The sequence below is a fragment of the Chelon labrosus genome (genome assembly GCF_963514085.1).
Source record: "Chelon labrosus genome assembly, chromosome: 14".
Lineage (NCBI taxonomy): Eukaryota > Metazoa > Chordata > Actinopteri > Mugiliformes > Mugilidae > Chelon > Chelon labrosus.
Window position 1 is genome coordinate 10,789,930 of NC_140347.1, and position 20,678 is coordinate 10,810,607.

General features: G+C 44.0%; 2 protein-coding genes across 2 annotated transcripts; one reads left to right on the forward strand and one right to left on the reverse strand.

Moving 5' to 3' along the window:
- Positions 1-2,134: 2,134 nt before the first annotated feature.
- ginm1 (glycoprotein integral membrane 1) lies at positions 2,135-7,605 on the reverse strand. The gene is made up of 8 exons (XM_084560735.1): positions 7,449-7,605; positions 7,201-7,272; positions 7,011-7,110; positions 5,108-5,262; positions 4,860-5,019; positions 4,552-4,781; positions 3,439-3,602; positions 2,135-3,341 (listed from the first exon to the last, which is right to left on the reverse strand). Exons 1-8 carry the CDS (start codon positions 7,536-7,538, stop codon positions 3,236-3,238), a joined length of 1,077 nt encoding a protein of 358 aa, XP_084416861.1. The 5' UTR covers positions 7,539-7,605; the 3' UTR covers positions 2,135-3,235.
- A 49-nt stretch (positions 7,606-7,654) lies between these two features.
- ppil4 (peptidylprolyl isomerase (cyclophilin)-like 4) lies at positions 7,655-20,569 on the forward strand. Its single transcript, XM_084560736.1, has 13 exons — positions 7,655-7,745; positions 8,045-8,112; positions 9,655-9,719; positions 9,823-9,940; positions 10,045-10,187; positions 11,607-11,703; positions 11,832-11,948; positions 12,031-12,155; positions 12,284-12,350; positions 15,283-15,394; positions 15,540-15,636; positions 15,804-15,942; positions 20,135-20,569. Exons 1-13 carry the CDS (start codon positions 7,676-7,678, stop codon positions 20,333-20,335), a joined length of 1,419 nt encoding a protein of 472 aa, XP_084416862.1. The 5' UTR covers positions 7,655-7,675; the 3' UTR covers positions 20,336-20,569.
- The last annotated feature ends 109 nt before the right edge of the window (positions 20,570-20,678 follow it).

Below are 20,678 nucleotides of genomic sequence, written 5' to 3' on the forward strand. Positions count from 1 at the left end.
CATGGATTCAGACAGCTTCTGGCGCCTGTGAACAGGTTTTCCAGCCCGGGACCGTTGGCTTACAATACACCGTTCCTCTGAATTCCTTGGTTTTGCCTCGGAAACAGCATTTCTGATCTCACTCCACAAGTTTTCAGCCGGCCGCTCCGTAACCTTTTATAGTCTTGGTCTTTAACCAAGATGCTGCTCCCTTACTGCTATGTTTAGGGTCTGGGCAAAACATCCATTTCACGGGCATTTCCTCTTTGGCGTAAGGCAACATGACGTCTTAGGGCTGAGCCATTTTACCCTCGTTAATACCAAACGGGTGAAGTGTAAAGATTACCAGCATGGCGAATGAATGTAAGCAAATAAATATAACTATCAGCATGTGAATACTGTGCAAGTGGGAGTGTAATCACACATTTTGTAGGATAATTTTAAAGAAAAGTAAAAGTATAGCTTACTATTTATTTAACAGAGGTTTTCTTTTTATGTAAAATATTATTTATAATAACACAGTCTTCGTAGAGATTAGATTCTATGATTAAAGGGGAACTACTGTTTTTTTTTTTACAACCTGCTATCAGCCATGTTGCAAAAAACTAGCAGTAGCAAATTACAGGTAAACCAGCCGACTGTTGCGGGTGCACGTGGCGCTCAGAGATGACATCATCCGGGGTCTGTAGGTCAATCTACAGACCCCGGATGATGATGACGGCTAACTCCGGACTCAACGGGGAATAGCACTAGCGTATCTTAACAAAATATTGGTGAAATGAACCAGTTTCGCGGCAGATAATGCGTTATTTAGAGGCTGTGTTTCGGTGCCCCATTCACTCCCACTATATGGATATACGCAGATCTAAATATCTCCCGAACGACTCCAAATTACACCAAAGTTATATGGGTGAGTAAACGATCGTATTTTATGCCAGAAATAAGGTCCAGGTTGTTAAAAAAAAACAGTAGTTCCCCTTTAAGTCTATTGATTTGACGGTCCATTCTAGGCCCATTATCACTAAAAGTGTATTTTTATCTAGCTTTTAGGATCAACCAATCACACCTTTTGAAATTATGACTCATACCTAACAACGGGGTCAAACACATCCTCACTAAGATCAGAGTTTATGTCCATTCCTTGATCAGACTCCTTGCTAGGATTTTTTTAGGCTAATTTAGCAGCTCTCTGGGAAGATTCTCAGCATCTTCAGGAATACGGGCCCAGATCCTCAAGCACAGTTAATTATCAGACAATAAACCGTTACCAGTGTGATGGTTGCAAAGAAAGCGTTTAATCAGCATGACTTTAGACCCAAATACACAGTCCAGCTGTAGTTCATACAATTTACGCACACGGATGTCAAAAAGATATTCCATGGATCTCAACACCAATTGAAACAAAGCAAATTAAAACACAGTTTTTGTTTTTATTCCTCGGTGACGCGTCCCGATTTCATGCCTTATAGTGCCTTGGAGACCCGTGTGGCGTCGTCTGCAGCGTAGACTGGATCGATTTGGAATTTGAGCCGGTTCCTAGTGCCGCTTTTGAGTCTTCATGCAGTTTTCTAGTTTCGACGTATAAACTTGCAGACAGTCTGCATTCCAACTGCATTCACTAGCTAGACTACACATGCACCTTTTCGCTAACGCAGTACATCATGCATTCTGCCGTTTAAGTGAGCCTCGGGGGGAGACGGCCGCGACCTCACCTGCTCTTGAGGTACGCAAGCGATGCTTTTTCGGGGGGTGTCTTTTAACAAGCGCGACGGGTTTTGAAATGACACAGACACACACACACACAAAACAAGTAGATGCTGAATTTTAACGAAAGCCATGTTTTTTTTTTTTTGACGGGTAACACTGTCCGCGCGCGCTTGGAAACATCTGGAGCGGTACTCTGTTTGAGACTAACCACATCTGTGCAATTTTCACTCCCCGATTCAAAACAAGTGCACGTTGATCATCTTTAACAACAATTTACACATTTACTTTGTGGTCATTCTTCAGTCCAGTCATATCAGTCACTTGTCTTGTACGGTTTCAGGTGCATAGACATCAGCAATGTCACTTACATTCTCCAATATCAATAACAGGAAGCCACACACAAAACGGACTCATGTAAAATACATTATAACCCACCACCCACCCACCCACCTGCCCGCCATCCCCATTTAGTGAAAGGATCCCAAAATAGTCACAGAGGCACCGTGAAGAAAGACAATCAACATATGAACCTCAACAGTGGTCTCCTAGGGAGGCACCTCCTCACTACTGACATTCAGATCAACAGCTTCTGAACTGTGACAGAAGACACGCCGTGATCTGCACAGCTTTGTCTTGTTAAACTTATTCCATCAGAGTTAGACGCTGCCAGCCTCACGAGTATATTGAAGAATTTCATCCTAGCACATTTAGAGTTCTCAGTCGTGGGGGGGAGGGTGGGGGGGGAGAGGATCACTTTGGAGGAAAAATATAGTGCGAAAAAGTGCATCCTGTACGGACGTCCTACATAAACAAAGTGTCTTAAGGGAATGGAAAAAAATCTGCTCGCAAAACGCTCAGCTTGTTCGTGTTCATTAGCTAAACCCAAAGTACTGACTCTGACTCTGCGCCAGCCTCTTCCTCAAGATTGAGTCTACTCTTAAGTGGGTTGTAATGCGTCGGTAACGACAAACTGCCAAAAGAAAGATAAGAGAAGGAGAGGAAAACCTCGACAAAACCATATCACATGAAGGTCCTTTTAGTCGCATTGCATGATCTTCGTCTGTGAATGGCGTTCCTTGAACGGTCGTTGAAGTGCAGCGGTTTTAACGTTCACATTTTCATAGTGCTTTGAGGATAGCTTGTTAAACGTTGGCTTAAAGTTCAACACTTTAGGAACTACTCTTTTGTTTTTTAAGAGCAATTTTTTGCTCCCTTGAAAGGCCGACGAGGAAAACTACAAGTTCTTCGAGGAATAAACAAACGAGAGGTAACGCGTGCGCTAAATGTCACCCCTAGTTTGTCATTCTTTAATGCTAAACTGACTACTGGGCACGAGAGAGAGAGAGAGAGCGGCGCCGTCCCACTTTCAGCGAGAACATGCAGGATTTTTTTTGCTCCGAAATGTTTGGATCACATCGCAGCTAAATGAAAGGACCTTGATGGGAGTTTGATTTTAACTGTTGTTCCCATGCGTTAAGTTGTCAAACGGTAGGTTAAATAACAAAAGGGAACCAACTGAAAGGAGCTGGCCAAGTCACTCTTTAACGGCTTAAGGCTTCTTCTCTTCTTCCTCTGCTTCTATTTCTACGTCCTCCAGCAGGTTGAGCTTCTCGACCTCTGGCATCAGAGTGACGGGGTTTAGTTGAAAGATGTGTCTGGGAACAGAAAATGAAAGGTTGGTTATTTTGGAGATAATTGGCGGAAAGGTTATTCCAGCAGATTGTCCAGAAACCCCCAACACAAAGAACTCACTTGTGTTCGCAAGCCGGGAAGAACAAGTCCAGGATCTTGACGATCACCGCCGATCCGACGACGCCGATCACCACCACCCACATGACCAGGAAGAAGAGCGGCAGGGATTCGGAGCAGAAGCGCCGCAGACGCTCCCTCGCGTGTTCTACCCACTGACACATGGCCTGAGGAGAGGACGGACACGGAGGCGTGAGCTAGATATTACCGAAAAGTTTCCAAGCAGCGTACGTGCGACGCCTCGCTAGGAAACAAACCATTAACGGGGAGAGCATGCGTCATTAACCGCGACCAGCACGATTTAAGGTGACCGCCTTCCTGTCCCTAACTTTGTCCCTACAAGCATTATCACCTCCAGTGAACACCGTTTCAGATAAAGCTGACTAATGTCCACGGATACGCACGCCACCACTGGACTCTAAAGCAGTGGAGACGCGTTCTCTGGAGCGACGTATCACGTTTTTCCATCTGGCGATCCGATGGACCAATCGGGGTTTGGCGGTTGCCAGGAGGACGGTACTTGTCTGACTGCATTGTGTCAAGTGTGAAGTTTGGTGGAGGGGGGGGGGTTATTATAGTGTGGGGTTGTTTTTCAGGAACTGGGCTTGGCCCCTTAGTTCCAGTGAAATGAACTCTGAATACTTCAGCATACCAAGAGATTTTGGATGAGTCCATGCTGCCAACTCCGTGGGAACAGTTTGGGGACGGCCCCTTCCTGTCCCAACATGACTGAGCACCAGTGCACAAAGCAAGGTCCATAAAGACATGGATGAGAGAGTTTGGTGAGGAAGAACTTGACTGGCCCGGCCAGACCTTCTCGTACGAGGCCATCAGTGCCTGATCTTACAAATGCGCTTCTGGAAGAATGGTCAAAAATGTCCATAAACACACTCCTAAACCTTGTGGAAAGGCTTCCTAGAAGAGTTGAAGCTGTTATAGCCGCAATCGCAATCATATGTGAACAAACTGACTTTGACTGACTCTGGGATCCTGTCATTGTCTTCCCCCCTAAACATCCAATCACATCTACAACTAGCCATTTTTTTCAGCTGGAAGCGCAACAGCAGATACCAAGGAGTCAGGAAGTACAGAGGGTGTAATGGCGCTTTTGCTCACAGAGTAGGATGATATAACTTCCTCGGGTGGAGTTTCCATCTGATTGTGATCGGGCTGGCTCGAGTCCCTCTCGTCGAACTCGTCGTCGTATTTGACATCGTACATCAGGTCGGGGTCCATGCGCAGGGGAGTCTCGGGGAGCTTTCCCGGAGCTGCAGTCTCTTCCTGGGTGGTCTCCGTGTGCTTTAGGGGGTACTGGCTGGTGGTCTGGGACATCAGCTGCTCTTCGTCTGATTTGCAGAAGAAGTGAGATAAGAATGCGCGCTAAACTGGACCGCGATAGAGTGTCTGTCTGCCTCAAAACAAACCTTTTCTAGAATTTGGTGGATCCGTGACGACCACGTCGTTTTCCCTGGGAGCCCTGAAGATCTCGCTGTGTCCAATGGGGTAGATGTTGGTGAACTGAGCCAGCTTCTGGAAGTCTGGGCTCATCAGTATTTTCACCTCACACATGTCAGGCTGCTGGACCTAAAGAACCGTCACAATGGTGCGTTTACAAACTGATTCCAACGCGAGTCACTACGACTCAATTAATAAATAAAAAAAAAGCGATTACCTCTTTGCCCTCCATCTCTATTACTTCACTGAAGACTTGAAGAGCCACGACCTCCTCCGAGTCGCTGTACAGCCTGTTTTGGCTCACCATCACCCGGGTGACGGTCGATACCACGTCCCCAGATTCAAACTCACTGCTTCCATTGTTGGCGTCCACTGCAAAAGAAAGCATGAATAATGTAAAGTTTGTGGCAGCGGTTCAAAATGAGAAATGACCTCAAACCTTAAGCTGTTTGTCACAGAGTCTATCATTTAAGCAGCAGTACGGTGGCCCTGAAGGTCAAAACACAACGACATTTAAGATTACGGAAAGGGTAGGGACAACACTTCACGTTTCTGATTGGACGGAACCCGTGCTAAAATATAAGCTGATGTGATTGGTTGATCCCAGCCAAGAAATGACGCTTTGTGAAGTGTAGACACCGTGATGCGCTTTGAAAGCAGACAACATGTACTGTCCACATTGTGGAAAGAAGTAGGAGCCGTAGCCAAATTTCTGCATGTCTAGCGGAAAGACAGTGGCATTATTTAAAAGAGGCAGAGGGGACGCACGATGAGGACGTAGTTGCCCCGTCTCCGCAGTCCTAACTCCTACGACCGTGCTTTCAGGGATCCCGAGGGACATGTTAATGTGTCATGATGGGTTGAAAGCATATCAAGAATGACATCACATGTATGTCCTCTTTCAAAACATTCCTCTATCAATGCCGTCTCGTCCTCTATTCTTTCCAACGCGGTTTAAAACTTGTGCGCGGACACAGACGAGTAGAAACAGGAAATGACGTTACACTGTCGGGTTCTGTCCAATCAGAAACAATAAGTGTTGTCCCTACCCTTTAATCTGAAATGTTGTTGTGTTTTGTGAAATGTCGTTGTGTTTTGACCTTCAGGGCCACCGTACAGCAGTCCTTTATCGGTTTAAATTATGCTTTTTTTACAACCTGGACCTTATTGGCATATAATACGATCGTTTACTCACCCATATAACTTCGGTGTCATTTTTAGTCCTTCCTAAGATCCATATAGTGGGAGTGAATGGGGCACCGAAACGCAGCCTCTAAATAACGTGTTATCTGCCGCGAAACTCTTTCATTTCACCAATATTTTGTTATGATACGCTAGTGCTATTCCCCGTTGAGTCCAAAGTTACCCGTTATCTATTCGCGGTTTGTTCTTTGGCCAGCTGTTCCTCTCTCTGCCTCTGCATCCTCCTTTCAACGAGCTCCTCATCCGTATAATCTGGCTCAAAACGGTAAGGACGTCCATCATGAAACAAAGTCGTCATCCACAACTTCAGAATCGGAAAAATATTCAGCCATGTTGCAGAAAACTAGCAGTAGCAAATTACACTGCGGCGCTCAGAGATGACATCATCCAGGTCAGAGGTTAGTAGGTCAATCTACAGACCCGGGATGATGATAACAGGTAACTCCGGACTCAACAGGGAATAGCACTAGCGTATCATAACAAAATATTGGTGAAATGAAATAAGAGTTTAGCGGTAGATAATGCGTTATTTAGAGGCTGTGTTTCGGTGCCCCATTCACTCCCACTATATGGATATACGCAGATCTAAATATCTTCCGAAAGACTCCAAATGACACCAAAGTTATATGGGTGAGTAAAAGACCGTATTATATGCAAGAAATAAGGTCCAGGTTGTAAAAAAAACAGTAATTCCCCTTTAAGCAGTAGCAGGGGGTTTGACTCATAGTCCTCAGGAGACAACTAAAAATTAGAGAGATGACGAAACAATTGATGTACTTCTGATAACACCAACACAGGGAGACAAAGTGACCCCATTCAGTACGGATCCTAGACCACATACACAGTCCACACCATGGACTACACCTGTGGATTTGTACTCGGATCCATCATAAATGGTCTGTGTGAAGAAAACTCACAGAGAAGAGCTTGACAGTTGAACCTCGTGACCCCGAACAGCTCCACTGGGATGTCATTGACCAACACCTGCTCTTCGCCCACCGATATGTTTAAATTGATCTGAAATAAGAAAGGTAACAGCTTTGAGGCTCGACCTACAGACGCTTTTGATTGTCATTTAAATGGTTTGTTTACATCGTGTATATATACCTGTAAATTGTTAGAGTCTTGCAGTTGTGTGTCCGCCAGCGTGCCTGCTGTCACGTTGATCAGGATGTTTTCCTACGGAGACGAATGATTAAAAGTAAAGTTAAAAAAAAATAAAAAATAAAGAGAAGTCAGAACTGGTTTAACGCCACAATGTCTGCCATCACCGTTACCCCTGTAGCTCAGTAAGCTAACGTTACGTTTACGTGCTCAAATTAGCTCCGTTTTTGGCCATCGCTTTGTTGTCTTACCGTATTCAGCGGCCTGGTCGACGACTGCGCGCAGGTTGACGAGACAAAAAGAAGAAAAATAACACAAACTCTCGGCCCCGTCATTTCCATTTTTAGCTTGTTTTAACTTCCAAGCAAACGAGCGTCCGACGAAAAACGTTGACCAAGACGTGTGAACTGCGCAGGCGCACGGAATCTCCCAGGCAGACGGTCACAGGCTCTCTTCTCGCGAGATCGGGAACGTCGGCATGGCGGTGCTCCTTGAAACGACGCTGGGAGATATTGTAATTGATTTGTTTACAGAAGAAAGACCCAAAAGTAAGAAAATTAAACATCTTGCACATGTTAACGGTGGCTAATTTAACGAACTGGCTGCTGCTCGAGTTAGCCAGCGGCAAGCTAAATTACTGGATGAGTGGAGGCTAGCTAACGCTGTTAGCTAGTTACCTTCGATTCATTTGATCGTTTAATAATAACTTGCTAAATTGAGAGTTAATTTGCCACCAACGCCATATATAGAGAGACAAACGCATGTCCTAACGATTAATACAGTCTTTGTGATATTAAACATTTGTTAAATTCTTATAACTGCTAACCTGAACTCTCCTCTTTTGCAGCTTGCTTAAACTTCCTGAAACTATGCAAGATAAAATACTACAACTACTGTCTCGTCCACAATGTACAGGTAAATTAAACTCTCTTGTAACGAATCAATCTCATGTATATATATATATATATATATATATTATTTTTTTTTTCCAAACATGGCACAGAGTAAACTTCAGTCGCCTGGTGAGGGTGCTGTGGGCCAAGTTTTTACATGCAAAGTGACCACACGGATACACTATACTGCCAAAAGTCTTCACTCACTCACTCACTCATCCAAATAACTGAATTCAGGTGTTCCAATCACTTCCATGGCCACAGGTGTGTAAAATCAAGCACCTAGACATGCAGACTGCTTCTACAAACATTTGTGAAAGAGTGGGTCGCTCTCATGAGCTCAGTGAATTGCAGCGTGGTACTGTGATAGGATGCCACCTGTGCAACAAGTCCAGTCGTGAAATTTTCTCACTGCTCAGTATTCTACTGTCAGTGGGAATATAACAAAGTGGAAGTGACTGGGAACGACAGCAACTCAGGCACGAAGCGGCAGGCCACGTAAAATGACAGAGTGGGGTCAGCAGATGCTGAGGAGCATAGGGCACAGAGGTTGCCAACTTTTTGCAGAGTCAACCTCTACAGACCTCCAAACTTCATGTGGCCTTCAGATTAGCTCAAGAACAGTGCGTAGAGAGCTTCATGGAATGGGTTTCCGTGGCCGAGCAGCTGCATCCAAGCCATACATCACCAAGTGCAATGCAAAGCGTCGGATGCAGTGGTGTAAAGCACGCCGCCACTGGACTCTAGAGCAGTGGAGACGCGTTCTCTGGGGTGATGAATCACGCTTCTCCACCTGGCAATCTGATGGATGAATCTGGGTTTGGTGGTTGCCAGGAAAACGGTACTTGTCAGGAGCTGGGCTTGGCCCCTTAGTTCCAGTGAAAGGAACTCTGAATGCTTCAGCATACCAAGAGATTTTGGACAATTCCATGCTCCCAACTTTGTGGGAACAGTTTGGGGATGACCCCTTCCTCTTCCAACATGGCTGTGCACCAGAGCACAAAGCAAGGTCCATAAAGACATGGATGAGAGAGTTTGGTGTGGAAGAACTTGACTAGCCTGCACAGAGTCCTGACCTCAACCTGATAGAACACCTTTGGGATGAATTAGAGCGAAGACTGAGAGCCAGGCCTTCTCGTCCAACATCAGTGTCTGACCTCACAAATGCTCTTCTGGAAGAATGGTCAAAAATTCCCATGAACATACTCCCAAACCTCGTGGAAAGCCTTCCCAGAAGAGCGGAAGCTGTTATAGCTGCAAAGGGTGGGCTGACGTCATATTAAACCCTATGAATTAAGAATGGGATGTCACTTAAGTTCACATGTGTGTAAGAATGAGACACAGACGATGCCTGTTACACAACTTGTTCGATATTATGACAGAGAGTATACTGTAGGCAGACGACAGATGGAACAATCTTCTCTTTGCACCTCTTCATATAATCATACTATCAAACAAAATTCTTTTATTGGATTTCTGATTCTGAGTTCCCCTGACTAGATTTCATGTTAAGAGTTTCCACGAAAGGCATAGATTCACAATTCTGTGTTTTCCCTCTTTCCAGAGAGATTTCATTGTTCAGACTGGAGATCCCACTGGGACAGGCCGTGGCGGAGAATCTGTGTTCAGGTCAGACATTTTCATCAAAGTTCACAGTTGATTTAAAAAATATATTTATTTATTTATTGACATAAACATTGAAACATTTTCCTCTCCTCCTTTGTACTGTTAGCAAGCTCTACGGCGACCAGGCCCGCTTTTTTGATGCAGAGAAAGCGCCGCGAATCAAACACAGGAAGAGTGGGACGGTGTCCATGGTGAACAATGGCAACGATCAGCATGGCTCTCAGGTGAACAAGACGGACCGAAATTGTGTCTGCGTGCAGTATTTTCAAATGTTCCTGCATAAAGTTTTACATTTTTTTGCTTGATTGATTGGCATCATTGTTCCTAGTTCCTCATTACCGCCAACGAGAACCTGGACTACCTGGACGGAGTTCATACTGTGTTTGGGGAAGTGACAGAAGGCATGGACGTCCTGAAGAAGATCAACGAGACGTTTGTTGACAAAGATTTTGTCCCTTTTCAGGATATAAGGTGAGTCAGTCTCTATGGAGAGTGTGACTCTACTGTTTTAACCACTGTTATCCTGTGGGAGGGTGGGGCAGCAGAATACCATGATTGACATCTAACTGATGAACTTAATTTCTTAAGAGTACTTTGGACACCTTTCCAGTCATTTGCATGCACTGTTTTCTTAGTGTTTACATGGAAGGTGTTACCTGGCTGGTAGCCTAATGTGGTATTGGAGCCTGTTCAGACCTTTCATTAACGTCTGATCTTGGCTGTCTGATCAGATCTCGGTTTCTTGCTCTGTATGCAAATAAACCCCGACATCATCTGGGGCTCAGTAGAATATTTTAACAGCTGCTGTCTCTAATGGATCTCTACCGCCGCTCCAGAACCGAGAACAGCGGTGTTTTATATGTGTACGTCATGACTTTGGCTTCACACGTTAAAGAGGAATTACCGTTTTTTACAACCTGGACCTTATTTCTGGCATAAAATACGATCGTTTACTCACCCATATAACTTTTGTGTCATTTGGAGTCATTTGTAAGATATTTAGATGTGCGTATATTCATATAGTGGGAGTGACTGGGGCACCGAAACACAGCCTCTAAATAACGCATTATCTGCCACGAAACTTGTTCATTTCACCAATATTTTGTTATGATACGTTAGTGCTATTCCCCGTTGAGTCCAGAGTTACCTGTTATCATCATCCGGGGTCTGTAGATTGACCTACTAACCTCTGACCTGGATGATGTCATCTCTGAGCGCTGCGCGCACCCGCGACGGTCGGCTTGTTTGCGATAATGCGTTATTTAGAGGCTGTGTTTCGGTGCCCCAGTCACTCCCACTATATGGATATACGCGTATCTAAATATCTTTCGAAGGACTCCAAATGACACAAAAGTTATATGGGTGAGTAAACGATCTTATTTTATGCCAGAAATAAGGTCCAGGTTGTAAAAAAAAAAAAAAAAGGTAATTCCCCTTTAAGGTTTGACTCAAACTCCACATTCAGTGTAGCCTGGACTTCCCATACCCACAAAATATATGCGGTGGAAAATTGGTCTGATCTGCTTCCAATTACGCCAATCAAATCATCTTGGTGGGCTTCATGGGGTGATGGACAGAAGAGTGACCGAGACACGTCATCTGAGTGACGTAGAGTTTAATTTGTTCACAACGAAATGGCTCGGATTGGTTGTATCATTATATAATTCGGTGCAGACCTATTTTTTTTCCTCTACTGCTTGAAACACATCTCATAATGAAATCCAAATTGAGTGTAACAGGACTGATAATCTACTAAGAATTTATTCTGTGTACACTGGTCTACATTCAGTGGCAAAAATGTCTAAACAGTGCGTTGGTTTGATGTTGCACTTTTCAGTAAAACCTCACATATAGTTTTATACAGTGATGACGAGAATTTATCTTTCTCAGGATAAATCACACGGTGATCCTGGATGACCCATTTGACGACCCTCCTAATCTGCCAGTGCCTGATCGATCGCCTGAGCCCACCAAAGAGCAGCTAGATGTGAGTATAGTACCACCGTTTCTTACACCGCACATTTTGTCTACACAAATAAAGCTGGAGAGACGGGTAAAAATACATTTAAATACAATGAATATAACAACATGTTTCTGCCGTGTGTGTGTGTGCAGAGTGGCCGTATCGGGGCGGACGAAGTGATCGATGACACGGATGGGAAAGGAGCTGAGGAACTGGAGGAGAGGCTGAAGGAGAAAGAGGCCAAGACTCAGGCTATCCTGCTGGAGATGGTGCGACAAAGAAATCTGCTCTTCGTTGTCTGTTGAAAATACCAGAGGTAACGGTGACGTCTGTACACTCTTAATGTTGTAGGTGGGCGACCTCCCAGATGCAGATATGAAGCCTCCAGAGAACGTGCTGTTTGTCTGCAAACTGAACCCAGTGACCACAGATGAGGACCTGGAAATCATCTTTTCCCGCTTTGGCTCCATAAAAAGGTGACGCTAACATGCGTTTGTTTAGTAATTGTTCATAAATACTCCGTCCACGTGGAAAATCTACGTTTAGTTTCAGCTCCACGTTGACTTTTGAAGTGACATTTCTTGTGTTGCCATGTTCTCTGCAGCTGTGAGATCATCAGAGACTGGAAAACTGGAGATTCCCTCTGTTACGCTTTCATTGAGTTTGAAAAGGTGAGCCTCTTACATGCAAACATGACATCAAATACATAAAGTAGACTGTACGTGCGTGTGATGTCCATGTATACTAGGGATGCACCAAAATTTTGTCGGCCAAAAAAACAAAAATTTTGCACTTTTGGGCCATTTTCGGCCGAAAATTGCTGCCGTTTTTGCTTGCATCATCACAACATCCTGTTTCGGCCGTGTTGTTTCGGCGATAAAGTTTTGGCCGAAAATGGACTTTTAGCGCCGAAACAACACGTACAAGCAACAACCGCAGCAATTTTTGGCCGAAAATGGCCCAAAAGTGCAAAATTTGCGGTTTTCGGCCGAAATTTTTCGGTGCATCCCTAATGTATACAACATATTGTTAGTGTACAGTTAGTTTTTAAAGTTAAAATTAACTTAGGAGGTAGCCCATTGCTTGTAAAAGATGAGATTTCAAGTATCTTTAGAGATCTACATCCGTCTCATGGTTGTGCAGAAATCAGAGCTGCAGCCAGGACGGGGTTATCTTTGTCTTTTAGGGGGGAAAAATCCTCCCCAACACCTCCACGGCTCACTGCTTCAGCTTCCCTTGGTACCAGCCAACTATTCAGGCATTAGTAAGAATTTTTTTCAGGTGTCTCACTTTGAAAACGTCCACCTGTCCCCTGTCTTTAAACGATGCTCCCCTAATCATCCAGTCCTCAAACAGATTGATATCGATCTTCTCGTTTCACGCCTTGAAACAACAGAAATGATCTGTTTCTAAATCGTTTCAATACCTGTTCAGTTTAGTCAACAGCGGTAAACACATGACCATGATGTTGCATCATGTGTGGAAACAGGAGGGGCTTCCCAATTCAGGCTCCAATGCCCCCTCCTCCCATACAGACTGTTGTACTGACCACATATGGATCAACAAAGCGGCGGTCAAGTTATTCTCATCCAGGATAAGGAAGTATAATGATGTATTTATCAGGATTTTGCATTCAGGTGGTTATTGAACTTCAGTAAACACAGTATATCAGGTGACAGCGACCGATGGAAAAACCCTACTGGATGTGAATGATGGAATTGAGTCATAAACCATGAAGTGTGCTCTTGTTATGACTTATAACTTATCGTCCAGTGGGGAATTGTAGTCATTATCATAGAGAAGTAAAAGTTAGATAAATATTTTATGGTGGCGTCTCCAGTGGCCTTGCAGTGGCGGTGTGAGTGTCTTTGACTAGTGCCTGCCACGCCTGAGGTCGTCAGGGTTAGGGTTAGCCATGGCTGGAGAGGCCAGAACGAAGACGCCACCTTTTTATCTGCAGAGGCTCAGCTCTTCCCTTTCTTGTAACTCCCACATCACGTCTCTGCTTTATTCTGCCGTCCTCGAGCCAGGGCTTGAAGTGGAATTTGCCCCAGTCTCTGACTGGCACTAGTTCTTGCTTTTCGAGTCCAACTTCCTTGTGGTGAACTACATTTACACCTCTACAAGATAACGAGGCATGCCATAAATGTTTCCAATAGTGTTGATGATGATGTGCCATTTCCTTTTGCGGTAAGCGTTCTCTACGGAGTTGTTTTTTCCGTTTGCCCTTCCAATACCTTTGTGGACTTCGCTGAAATGGGGTAAAAAACATTTGAAAAGTTGAAGTGCAGTTGACATTTAAACCATTAGAGGTCGCTGCTTAGTGTATTATAAGACACCATTGGCATAGATCTGATCAAAAATACTGTATATTTGATCCATAAACTAAGTTCTTGAATTAATAACAACAAATTCCCTTTTGTATACCAGTCAAAAAAGCTGTGAATATCAAATACATGAGAGGAACAGATTTCAATCAAAGCCAGCTGTCTCCTGCCTAGAGGGTTTTTTTTGTTTTATGTTGAAAATCTGAGCATGTGGCCGGCTAGCCTGGATACCTACAGACTTCGCAGAGAGTCTGGCCTAGCTCCATTGGCAAACGTTTATTTCCTGGTGGGAGGGCACAGTTTGAGGTTTAAAATCATCGGAGTTCCTTTAACCAATCACTAACGTTTGGTAATGACGTATGTTATGCGCCGGAGCCTTCAGGCTCTGCTGCCTCGTACTTCCGCTTTCAAGAACGCGACAAGTAAACAAATCGCTACTCTACCATCCCCCATTGCAATTAAGGACGCGAAATTGGAATAAAAGTGCTGTAATGCCAGGAAGCATATCCACAACGGAGCGAATGGCTTCGAGTATATCCGTCTCCGTTCGTGTAAACATTTCAAACTCGGTGCGCAACTGAAACGTAATCGCTCTCAGACCCGCCCTCTGTTCGCTGATTGGTTCGCCAACCAGTTGGCCGGAGTAAACGTTAGCAGATCAAGCTATTCCAGACGGAGTACTGTAGGGAATGCAAATGAGCGGAAGTACGTAGGCAGGCGGAGCCAGGCTAGTGGCCGGCAACTCGCATCGAACATCTTGTCTCTAAACATTTTTGATGGAGACTTTGGTTGTTCTTGGTTAACTGTTGGCAGACGAGGACATTTTGCAGAAAAAAATACAGCTTTTTATTCTGAGTTTTTTCTTGAATGTTGGGTTTGGGAGAAGACCACACAGTGAAAGTTGGTCCTGTACTGTTGTTGGACCCCTGTCCCTGGGCAAGTAGGGGAAAGACGTCAGTTTAGTGAACCAGTGCACGAGGAAAAGAAACAGAAAAGCCTTTATTTTCATCCATAACGTTCAATATTTCTCATTGAATTCCTCTAAATTACATATTCTGGACACATGAGTCTGGACAGACGGAGAGGTGCTGCTACGTGACTGGTTTTTGAAGGCTTTACAACTGCAAGGCGATAATTCTAGTTCTTCATAAATCATACTGGACATACGTAAATTAGAGCTGCAGCTATTGACCGATTATCGCCTCGACCTGTTTTAATCCTTTTCCTACCTAAACTTTTCTTTTCTTATCCCTTTTCGTGCCTTCTGTCTCTGCAGCAAGAGGACTGTGAGAAGGCTTACTTCAAAATGGACAATGTTCTCATTGACGATCGACGCATTCACGTGGACTTCAGCCAGTCGGTTGCAAAGATCAAATGGAAAGGGAAAGGTATTGTTTGTTGCATTGCGGTGAACATCATTGTTGCGCTGTGTTTTGTGTGTTTTGAATATTTCCCTTAATCGTTGGTAAAGCAAGTAAGGGTACAACTAGTTCTACATTCAGTGGTATTGTCCTCCTTCTCTTTCTTTGCCAGGTGGGAAGTACACCAAAGACGACTTCAAAGCCTATGAGAAGGACGTGGAGAGCCGATCCAAGCTGGCTCTCAAAGATCAAATGAAGCCCAAACAAGAGTATCCTTGCGCGCCAATCCAGTTTTTCCACTTCATGTCATAGCGTATAATTCGGCGGAAAGCAACCACGCGTGCAGCCGCACATTATACCCGGTTTTATTTTGGCAGACCTTCAAGCATTGTCTCTCTTCTCGTCTTCCTGGTGATTTCCGTAACTTTCCCAAAAGTTCCAAGTACGACCTGCTAATGGACGAGGACGAGGAGGATGACGTGGCGAGCCATCGGCACTCTGAGAAGAAACATAAGGAGAAGAAGCACCATCATCATTCAGATGATGAGGACGGCAGAAAGTCCAAAAAGCACAAGGTACATTCCCTTTACAGCAGATTTTGGATATTTTTACGCCTACAAAGTCGTCAAAGTTGACATAACACATCCCAGAACCTACAAATCTCAGAGTTTACATTCACAGTTTTAGCGTCTTTTTGATCGTAATTGGCAGTGAAGTGGCTGTCCATTCATGGTCCATTGCGAGTATCATCTCTACTTGGACAATGTGCTCTTGAGTTTTATTAATGCGGCCATTAATCTAGCCATTAAAGCCATGCGACACTTGACTGATTAATGACGTACAGTTACTGCTCCAAATGTCTGTTCTGTTTATTCCACTTCTCTAATCAGTGTCAAGCACATATCAAATGTCACGCCCCGCGAGAAGCACTTTGGGAAAACTTACAGTCCAACGAAAAACTACAGCATGGAAGCAATCCAGTTACGGGAACTAATGTTTTCGTATCTGTGTGGGCAATCTGTCTGTCTGTCTGTCAGATACACCAGAGCTTTCTTCCGAGAAGGTGATTTATATCTGGAGGAATTCTCGGTAAAACGTGACGAAACGTCTTGTGGTTACTTGTTTACATGTAAGGCGTTACCTGGCTGGTGGCCTAATGTGGTATTGGGGCCTGTTCAGACCTTTCATTACCGTCTGCATCTTGGCTGTCCGATCAGATCTCGGTTTAGCGCTCTGTATGCAAATAAACCCCGAGATTATCTGGGGCTCAGTAGAATATTTTAACAGCTGCTGTCTCTAATGGATCTCTACCGCCGCTCCAGAACCGAGAACAGCGTTTATTTTATGTGTCTACGTCATGATTTTGGCTTCACACGTTAAAGAGGAATTACCGTTTTTTTTACGACCTGGACCTTATTTTTTGCATAAAATATGATCGTTTACTCACCCATATAACTTTGGTGTCATTTGGAGTAATTCGGATGATGTTTAGATTTGCATATATCCATATAGTGGGAGTGACTGGGGCACCGAAACTTAAAGGGGAACTACTGTTTTTTACAACCTGGACCTTATTTCTGGCATAAAATACGATCGTTTACTCACTCATAACTTTCGTGTAATTTGTAGTCTTTCGGGCCATATTTAGATCTGTGTATATCCATAAAGTGGGAGTGACTGGGGCACCGAAACGCAGCCTCTAAATAACGCATTATCTGCCGCCAAACTCGTTCATTTCACCAATATTTTGTTATGATACACTACTGCTATTCCCCGTTGAGTCCGGAGTTACCTGTTATCATCATCCAGGGTCTGTAGATTGACCTACTGACCTCTGACCTGGATGATGTCATCTCTGAACGCCGTGCGAACCTCATGGCGGTCGGCTTGTTTACCTGTAATTTGCTACTGCTAGTTTTTTGCAACATGGCTGAATATTTTTCCGATTCTGACGATGACTTTGTTTATGATGGACGTTCTTACCGTTTTGAGCCAGAGTATACGGATTAGGAGTTTGTTGAAAGGAGGATGCGGAGGCAGAGAGAGGAACAGCTGGCCAAAGAACAACAAACCACTGCACGTCCGTGAATGGATAACACATAACTCTGGACTCAGCGGGGAATAGCACTAGCGTATCATAACAAAATATTGGTGAAATGAACGAGTTTTGCGACAGATAATGCGTTATTTAGAGGCTGCGTTTCGGTGCCCCATTCACTTCCACTATATGGATATACGTGGATCTAAATATCGTGCGAACGACTCCAAATGACACCAAAGTTATATGGGTGAGTAAACGATTGTATTTTATGCAAAAAAATAAGATCCAGGTTGTAAAAAAAACGGTAATTCCCCTTTAATTTATTATTTATTGACCTGACGTTGGTTAGACCTGCACAAAACTCAGATTATAACTCCTGGAAGTTTCCATACACACACCGTAATAAACGGAAATAAAGATAAACGTTGATTGAGGAAATACGTAACATAACCACACATGGCTCCTAATACATCAACATACTCATAATAAATACTTTCATTTGTAAATACTTCACTTATGCTTTTTCCTTTTCAGGAGATCATTTATAAAAGCGGTTGTGTGTTTTTGTTTCTGAATGAATGAGGCAAAACTCCGCTGACGTAGGAGCACCCCTGTTGAGTATAGGCGGCCTTTAATGTGGTCAGAGATCGTATCTCTCGAATTAAATCGCAATGCCTGCCGAGAGTATTCACACCTGTCCTTTTCGTGATCGGATCTCGCAGATAGGCTCTTAATCTTAACAAGCTCAAATTCCAGTTTGCTGTTAACTGACTTACTCAGAGTTTCCTTGTTATTGCAGCGTGTCTGTCAGTCTGTTGTTTGCAGATGTGAATATGTGCAAATAAATGTGCTGCAAGCTGTAGTTGAGTGTGTAGACACATGGGCTGCATACCGAGTTACACTAACTGAGCCATAACAGGCTTCTCAGTAATTATAATAATACCAGGAATCGAATTAACATCAGGCGTCGGCTTGTCATTTAATATGTCAATATGCTCTTCTTGCTAAATTAATATTTATATTCTTTCCGATTTCATTATTTTTTGAAAAGTCCTAAATCCCTGCACCCTCTTGTCATGTGATTCACTTGAAAAACAATTCAACCTAATTTTGATATTATAGTATATTATTTTGGATTTTTACTTTTCCTTCTCTTTTGTGCATTGTCCTTAATCTACACTGCCTGGCCAAAAGAAAAGGTCACACACTTGGACCTTCTTTAGCTTTGATTACATTCACTGTGGCATTGTTTCAGTAATCTTCTTCAATGTCACCAGATTTATTTCCATCCAGTGTTGCATTTATTTCTCACCAAGATCTTGTATTGATGATGGGAGAGTCTGACCACTGCACAAAGCCTTCTCCAGCACATCCCAAAGATTCTCAATGGGGTTAAGGTCTGGACTCTGTGGTGGCCGATACATGTGTGAAAATGATGTCTCATGCTCCCTGAACCACTCTTTCACAATCTGAGCCCCATGAATCCTGACATTGTCATCTTGGAATATGCCCGTGAACATCAGGGAAAAAAAAAATCCATTGATGGAATAACCTGGTCATTCAGTATATTCAGGTAGTCAGCTGACCTCATTCTTTGGGCAACATAATGTTGCTGAACCTTGACCTGAGCAACTGCAGCAACCCCAGATCACAGCACTGCCCCCACAGGCTTGTACAGTAGACACTAGGCATGATGGGTGCATCACTTCATCTGCCTCTCTTCTTACCCTGATGCCCCCATCACTCTGGAACAGGGTAAATCTGGACTCATCAGACCACATGACCTTCTTCCATTGCTCCAGACTCCAATCTTTATGCTCCCTAGCAAATTGAAGCCTTTTTTCCCGGTTATCCTCACCGATTAGTGGTTTTCTTAAGGCTACACAGCTGTTCAGTCCCTGGAGTTCCCTTCACATTGTACGTGTGGAAATGTTCTTACTTTCACTATTTAACATAGCCCTGAGTTCTACTGTTGCTGGTGGTCGGTGGTTCCCCACTATCCTTCCAGTTTTTAATAATGCGTTGGACAGTTCTTAACCCAGTTTTAGTAGTTTCTTCAATCTCCTTAGATGTTTTCTCTGCTTGATGCATGCCAATGATTTGACCCTTCTCAAACAGACTAACATCTTTTCCACGACCACAGGATGTGTCTTTAGACATGGTTGTTTAAGAAATGAGAAGCTACTCATTGCATCAGTTGGGGTTAAATAACTTGTTGCCAGCTGAAAGATAATCACCCATGCAGTAATTATCCAATAGGAGGCTTGTACCTGTTTGCTTAGTTAAATCCAGGGGGCGACTCTCTTTTTTTTTTTTTGTGGCCAGTCAGTGTATAATGACAGTAAAACAAAGACACGAGCCTTCAGAACCTCCCTCGGGTGAAACTGAAACACCTAAAGAGACGGGCAGACTCACTATAAACTCGCAACACTAGGGCGGCTGATCACGCTTTGTTCTCTTTGTACAATTTCACTTTAAGCCGCTCTGCTATCCTGAACACATAACTGTCCACTTCACCTCCACTTTTGCAACATAAGTTCCCGAAAGAAGCGCAGGCTTGTCCTTGAGCAATATATCAGTCATGGTATATCGCTCATCCACTTGGGTGTGATGAAACATCTTTAAGATTAGTCCAGTTCAGCTAATACATAAATAATTATGAGAGCCGTCAGTGGTTAGAATTCCTCCTCTTAAACATACTCTCGTCTCTTTTTTTTTTTTCCCAGGACAGCGAGGAGAGCCGGCGGGACAGGAAGACGGGCCGCCAGCGCTCTCGATCCCGCTCGAGGGACAGGGACCACAAACACGGCAAGTCCCGGGTCAAACACGGCAAAGAGGGACGCGACAAAGGCCACGGCCACAGGGACAGGAGCCGCAGCCGCTCCCCCAAGAGGTCCAAGGACAAAGAGAGGAGCAGATACAGATGAGGGAGGATAGCGGACGGGAGGACGGGACATGTCCTGTCACCGACATCTCATCTAGTGTCTTTGTGCCACCACTCCTGAGTCGTATTGAGCATGACCTGGCATGTAAATACGTATCAGTCCAAACTTCCTCTACAATCGTTTCATCTTGACTTTTAGAGGAGGAAAATGTTGTAATCAGCAGGTCCTTGTCATAAAGAAATGAAATGGAAATAAATGTTTTTTTTTATATATGGAGATGTGCTGTGATGTGTTACGTCTTCAGTCAATTCTTCATTTTATTTGATACCATGACAGACTTCCCCGTCTAAACTGTCTACTTCCTCCGTAACTTGCCCTTCCTCTT

Coding starts and splice junctions, on each gene's coding strand:
- ppil4 (XM_084560736.1), top strand. CDS start 7,676: ATGGCGGTGCTCCTTGAAACGACGCTGGGAGATATTGTAATTGATTTG. Junction 9,720..9,822: donor GGCGGAGAATCTGTGTTCAG/GTCAGACATTTT, acceptor TTGTACTGTTAG/CAAGCTCTACGGCGACCAGG. Junction 15,637..15,803: donor CAAATGAAGCCCAAACAAGA/GTATCCTTGCGC, acceptor CTTTCCCAAAAG/TTCCAAGTACGACCTGCTAA.
- ginm1 (XM_084560735.1), bottom strand. CDS start 7,538: ATGGAAATGACGGGGCCGAGAGTTTGTGTTATTTTTCTTCTTTTTGTC. Junction 4,782..4,859: donor TCCACCAAATTCTAGAAAAG/GTTTGTTTTGAG, acceptor TCTGCAAATCAG/ACGAAGAGCAGCTGATGTCC. Junction 3,342..3,438: donor TTCCCGGCTTGCGAACACAA/GTGAGTTCTTTG, acceptor TTCTGTTCCCAG/ACACATCTTTCAACTAAACC.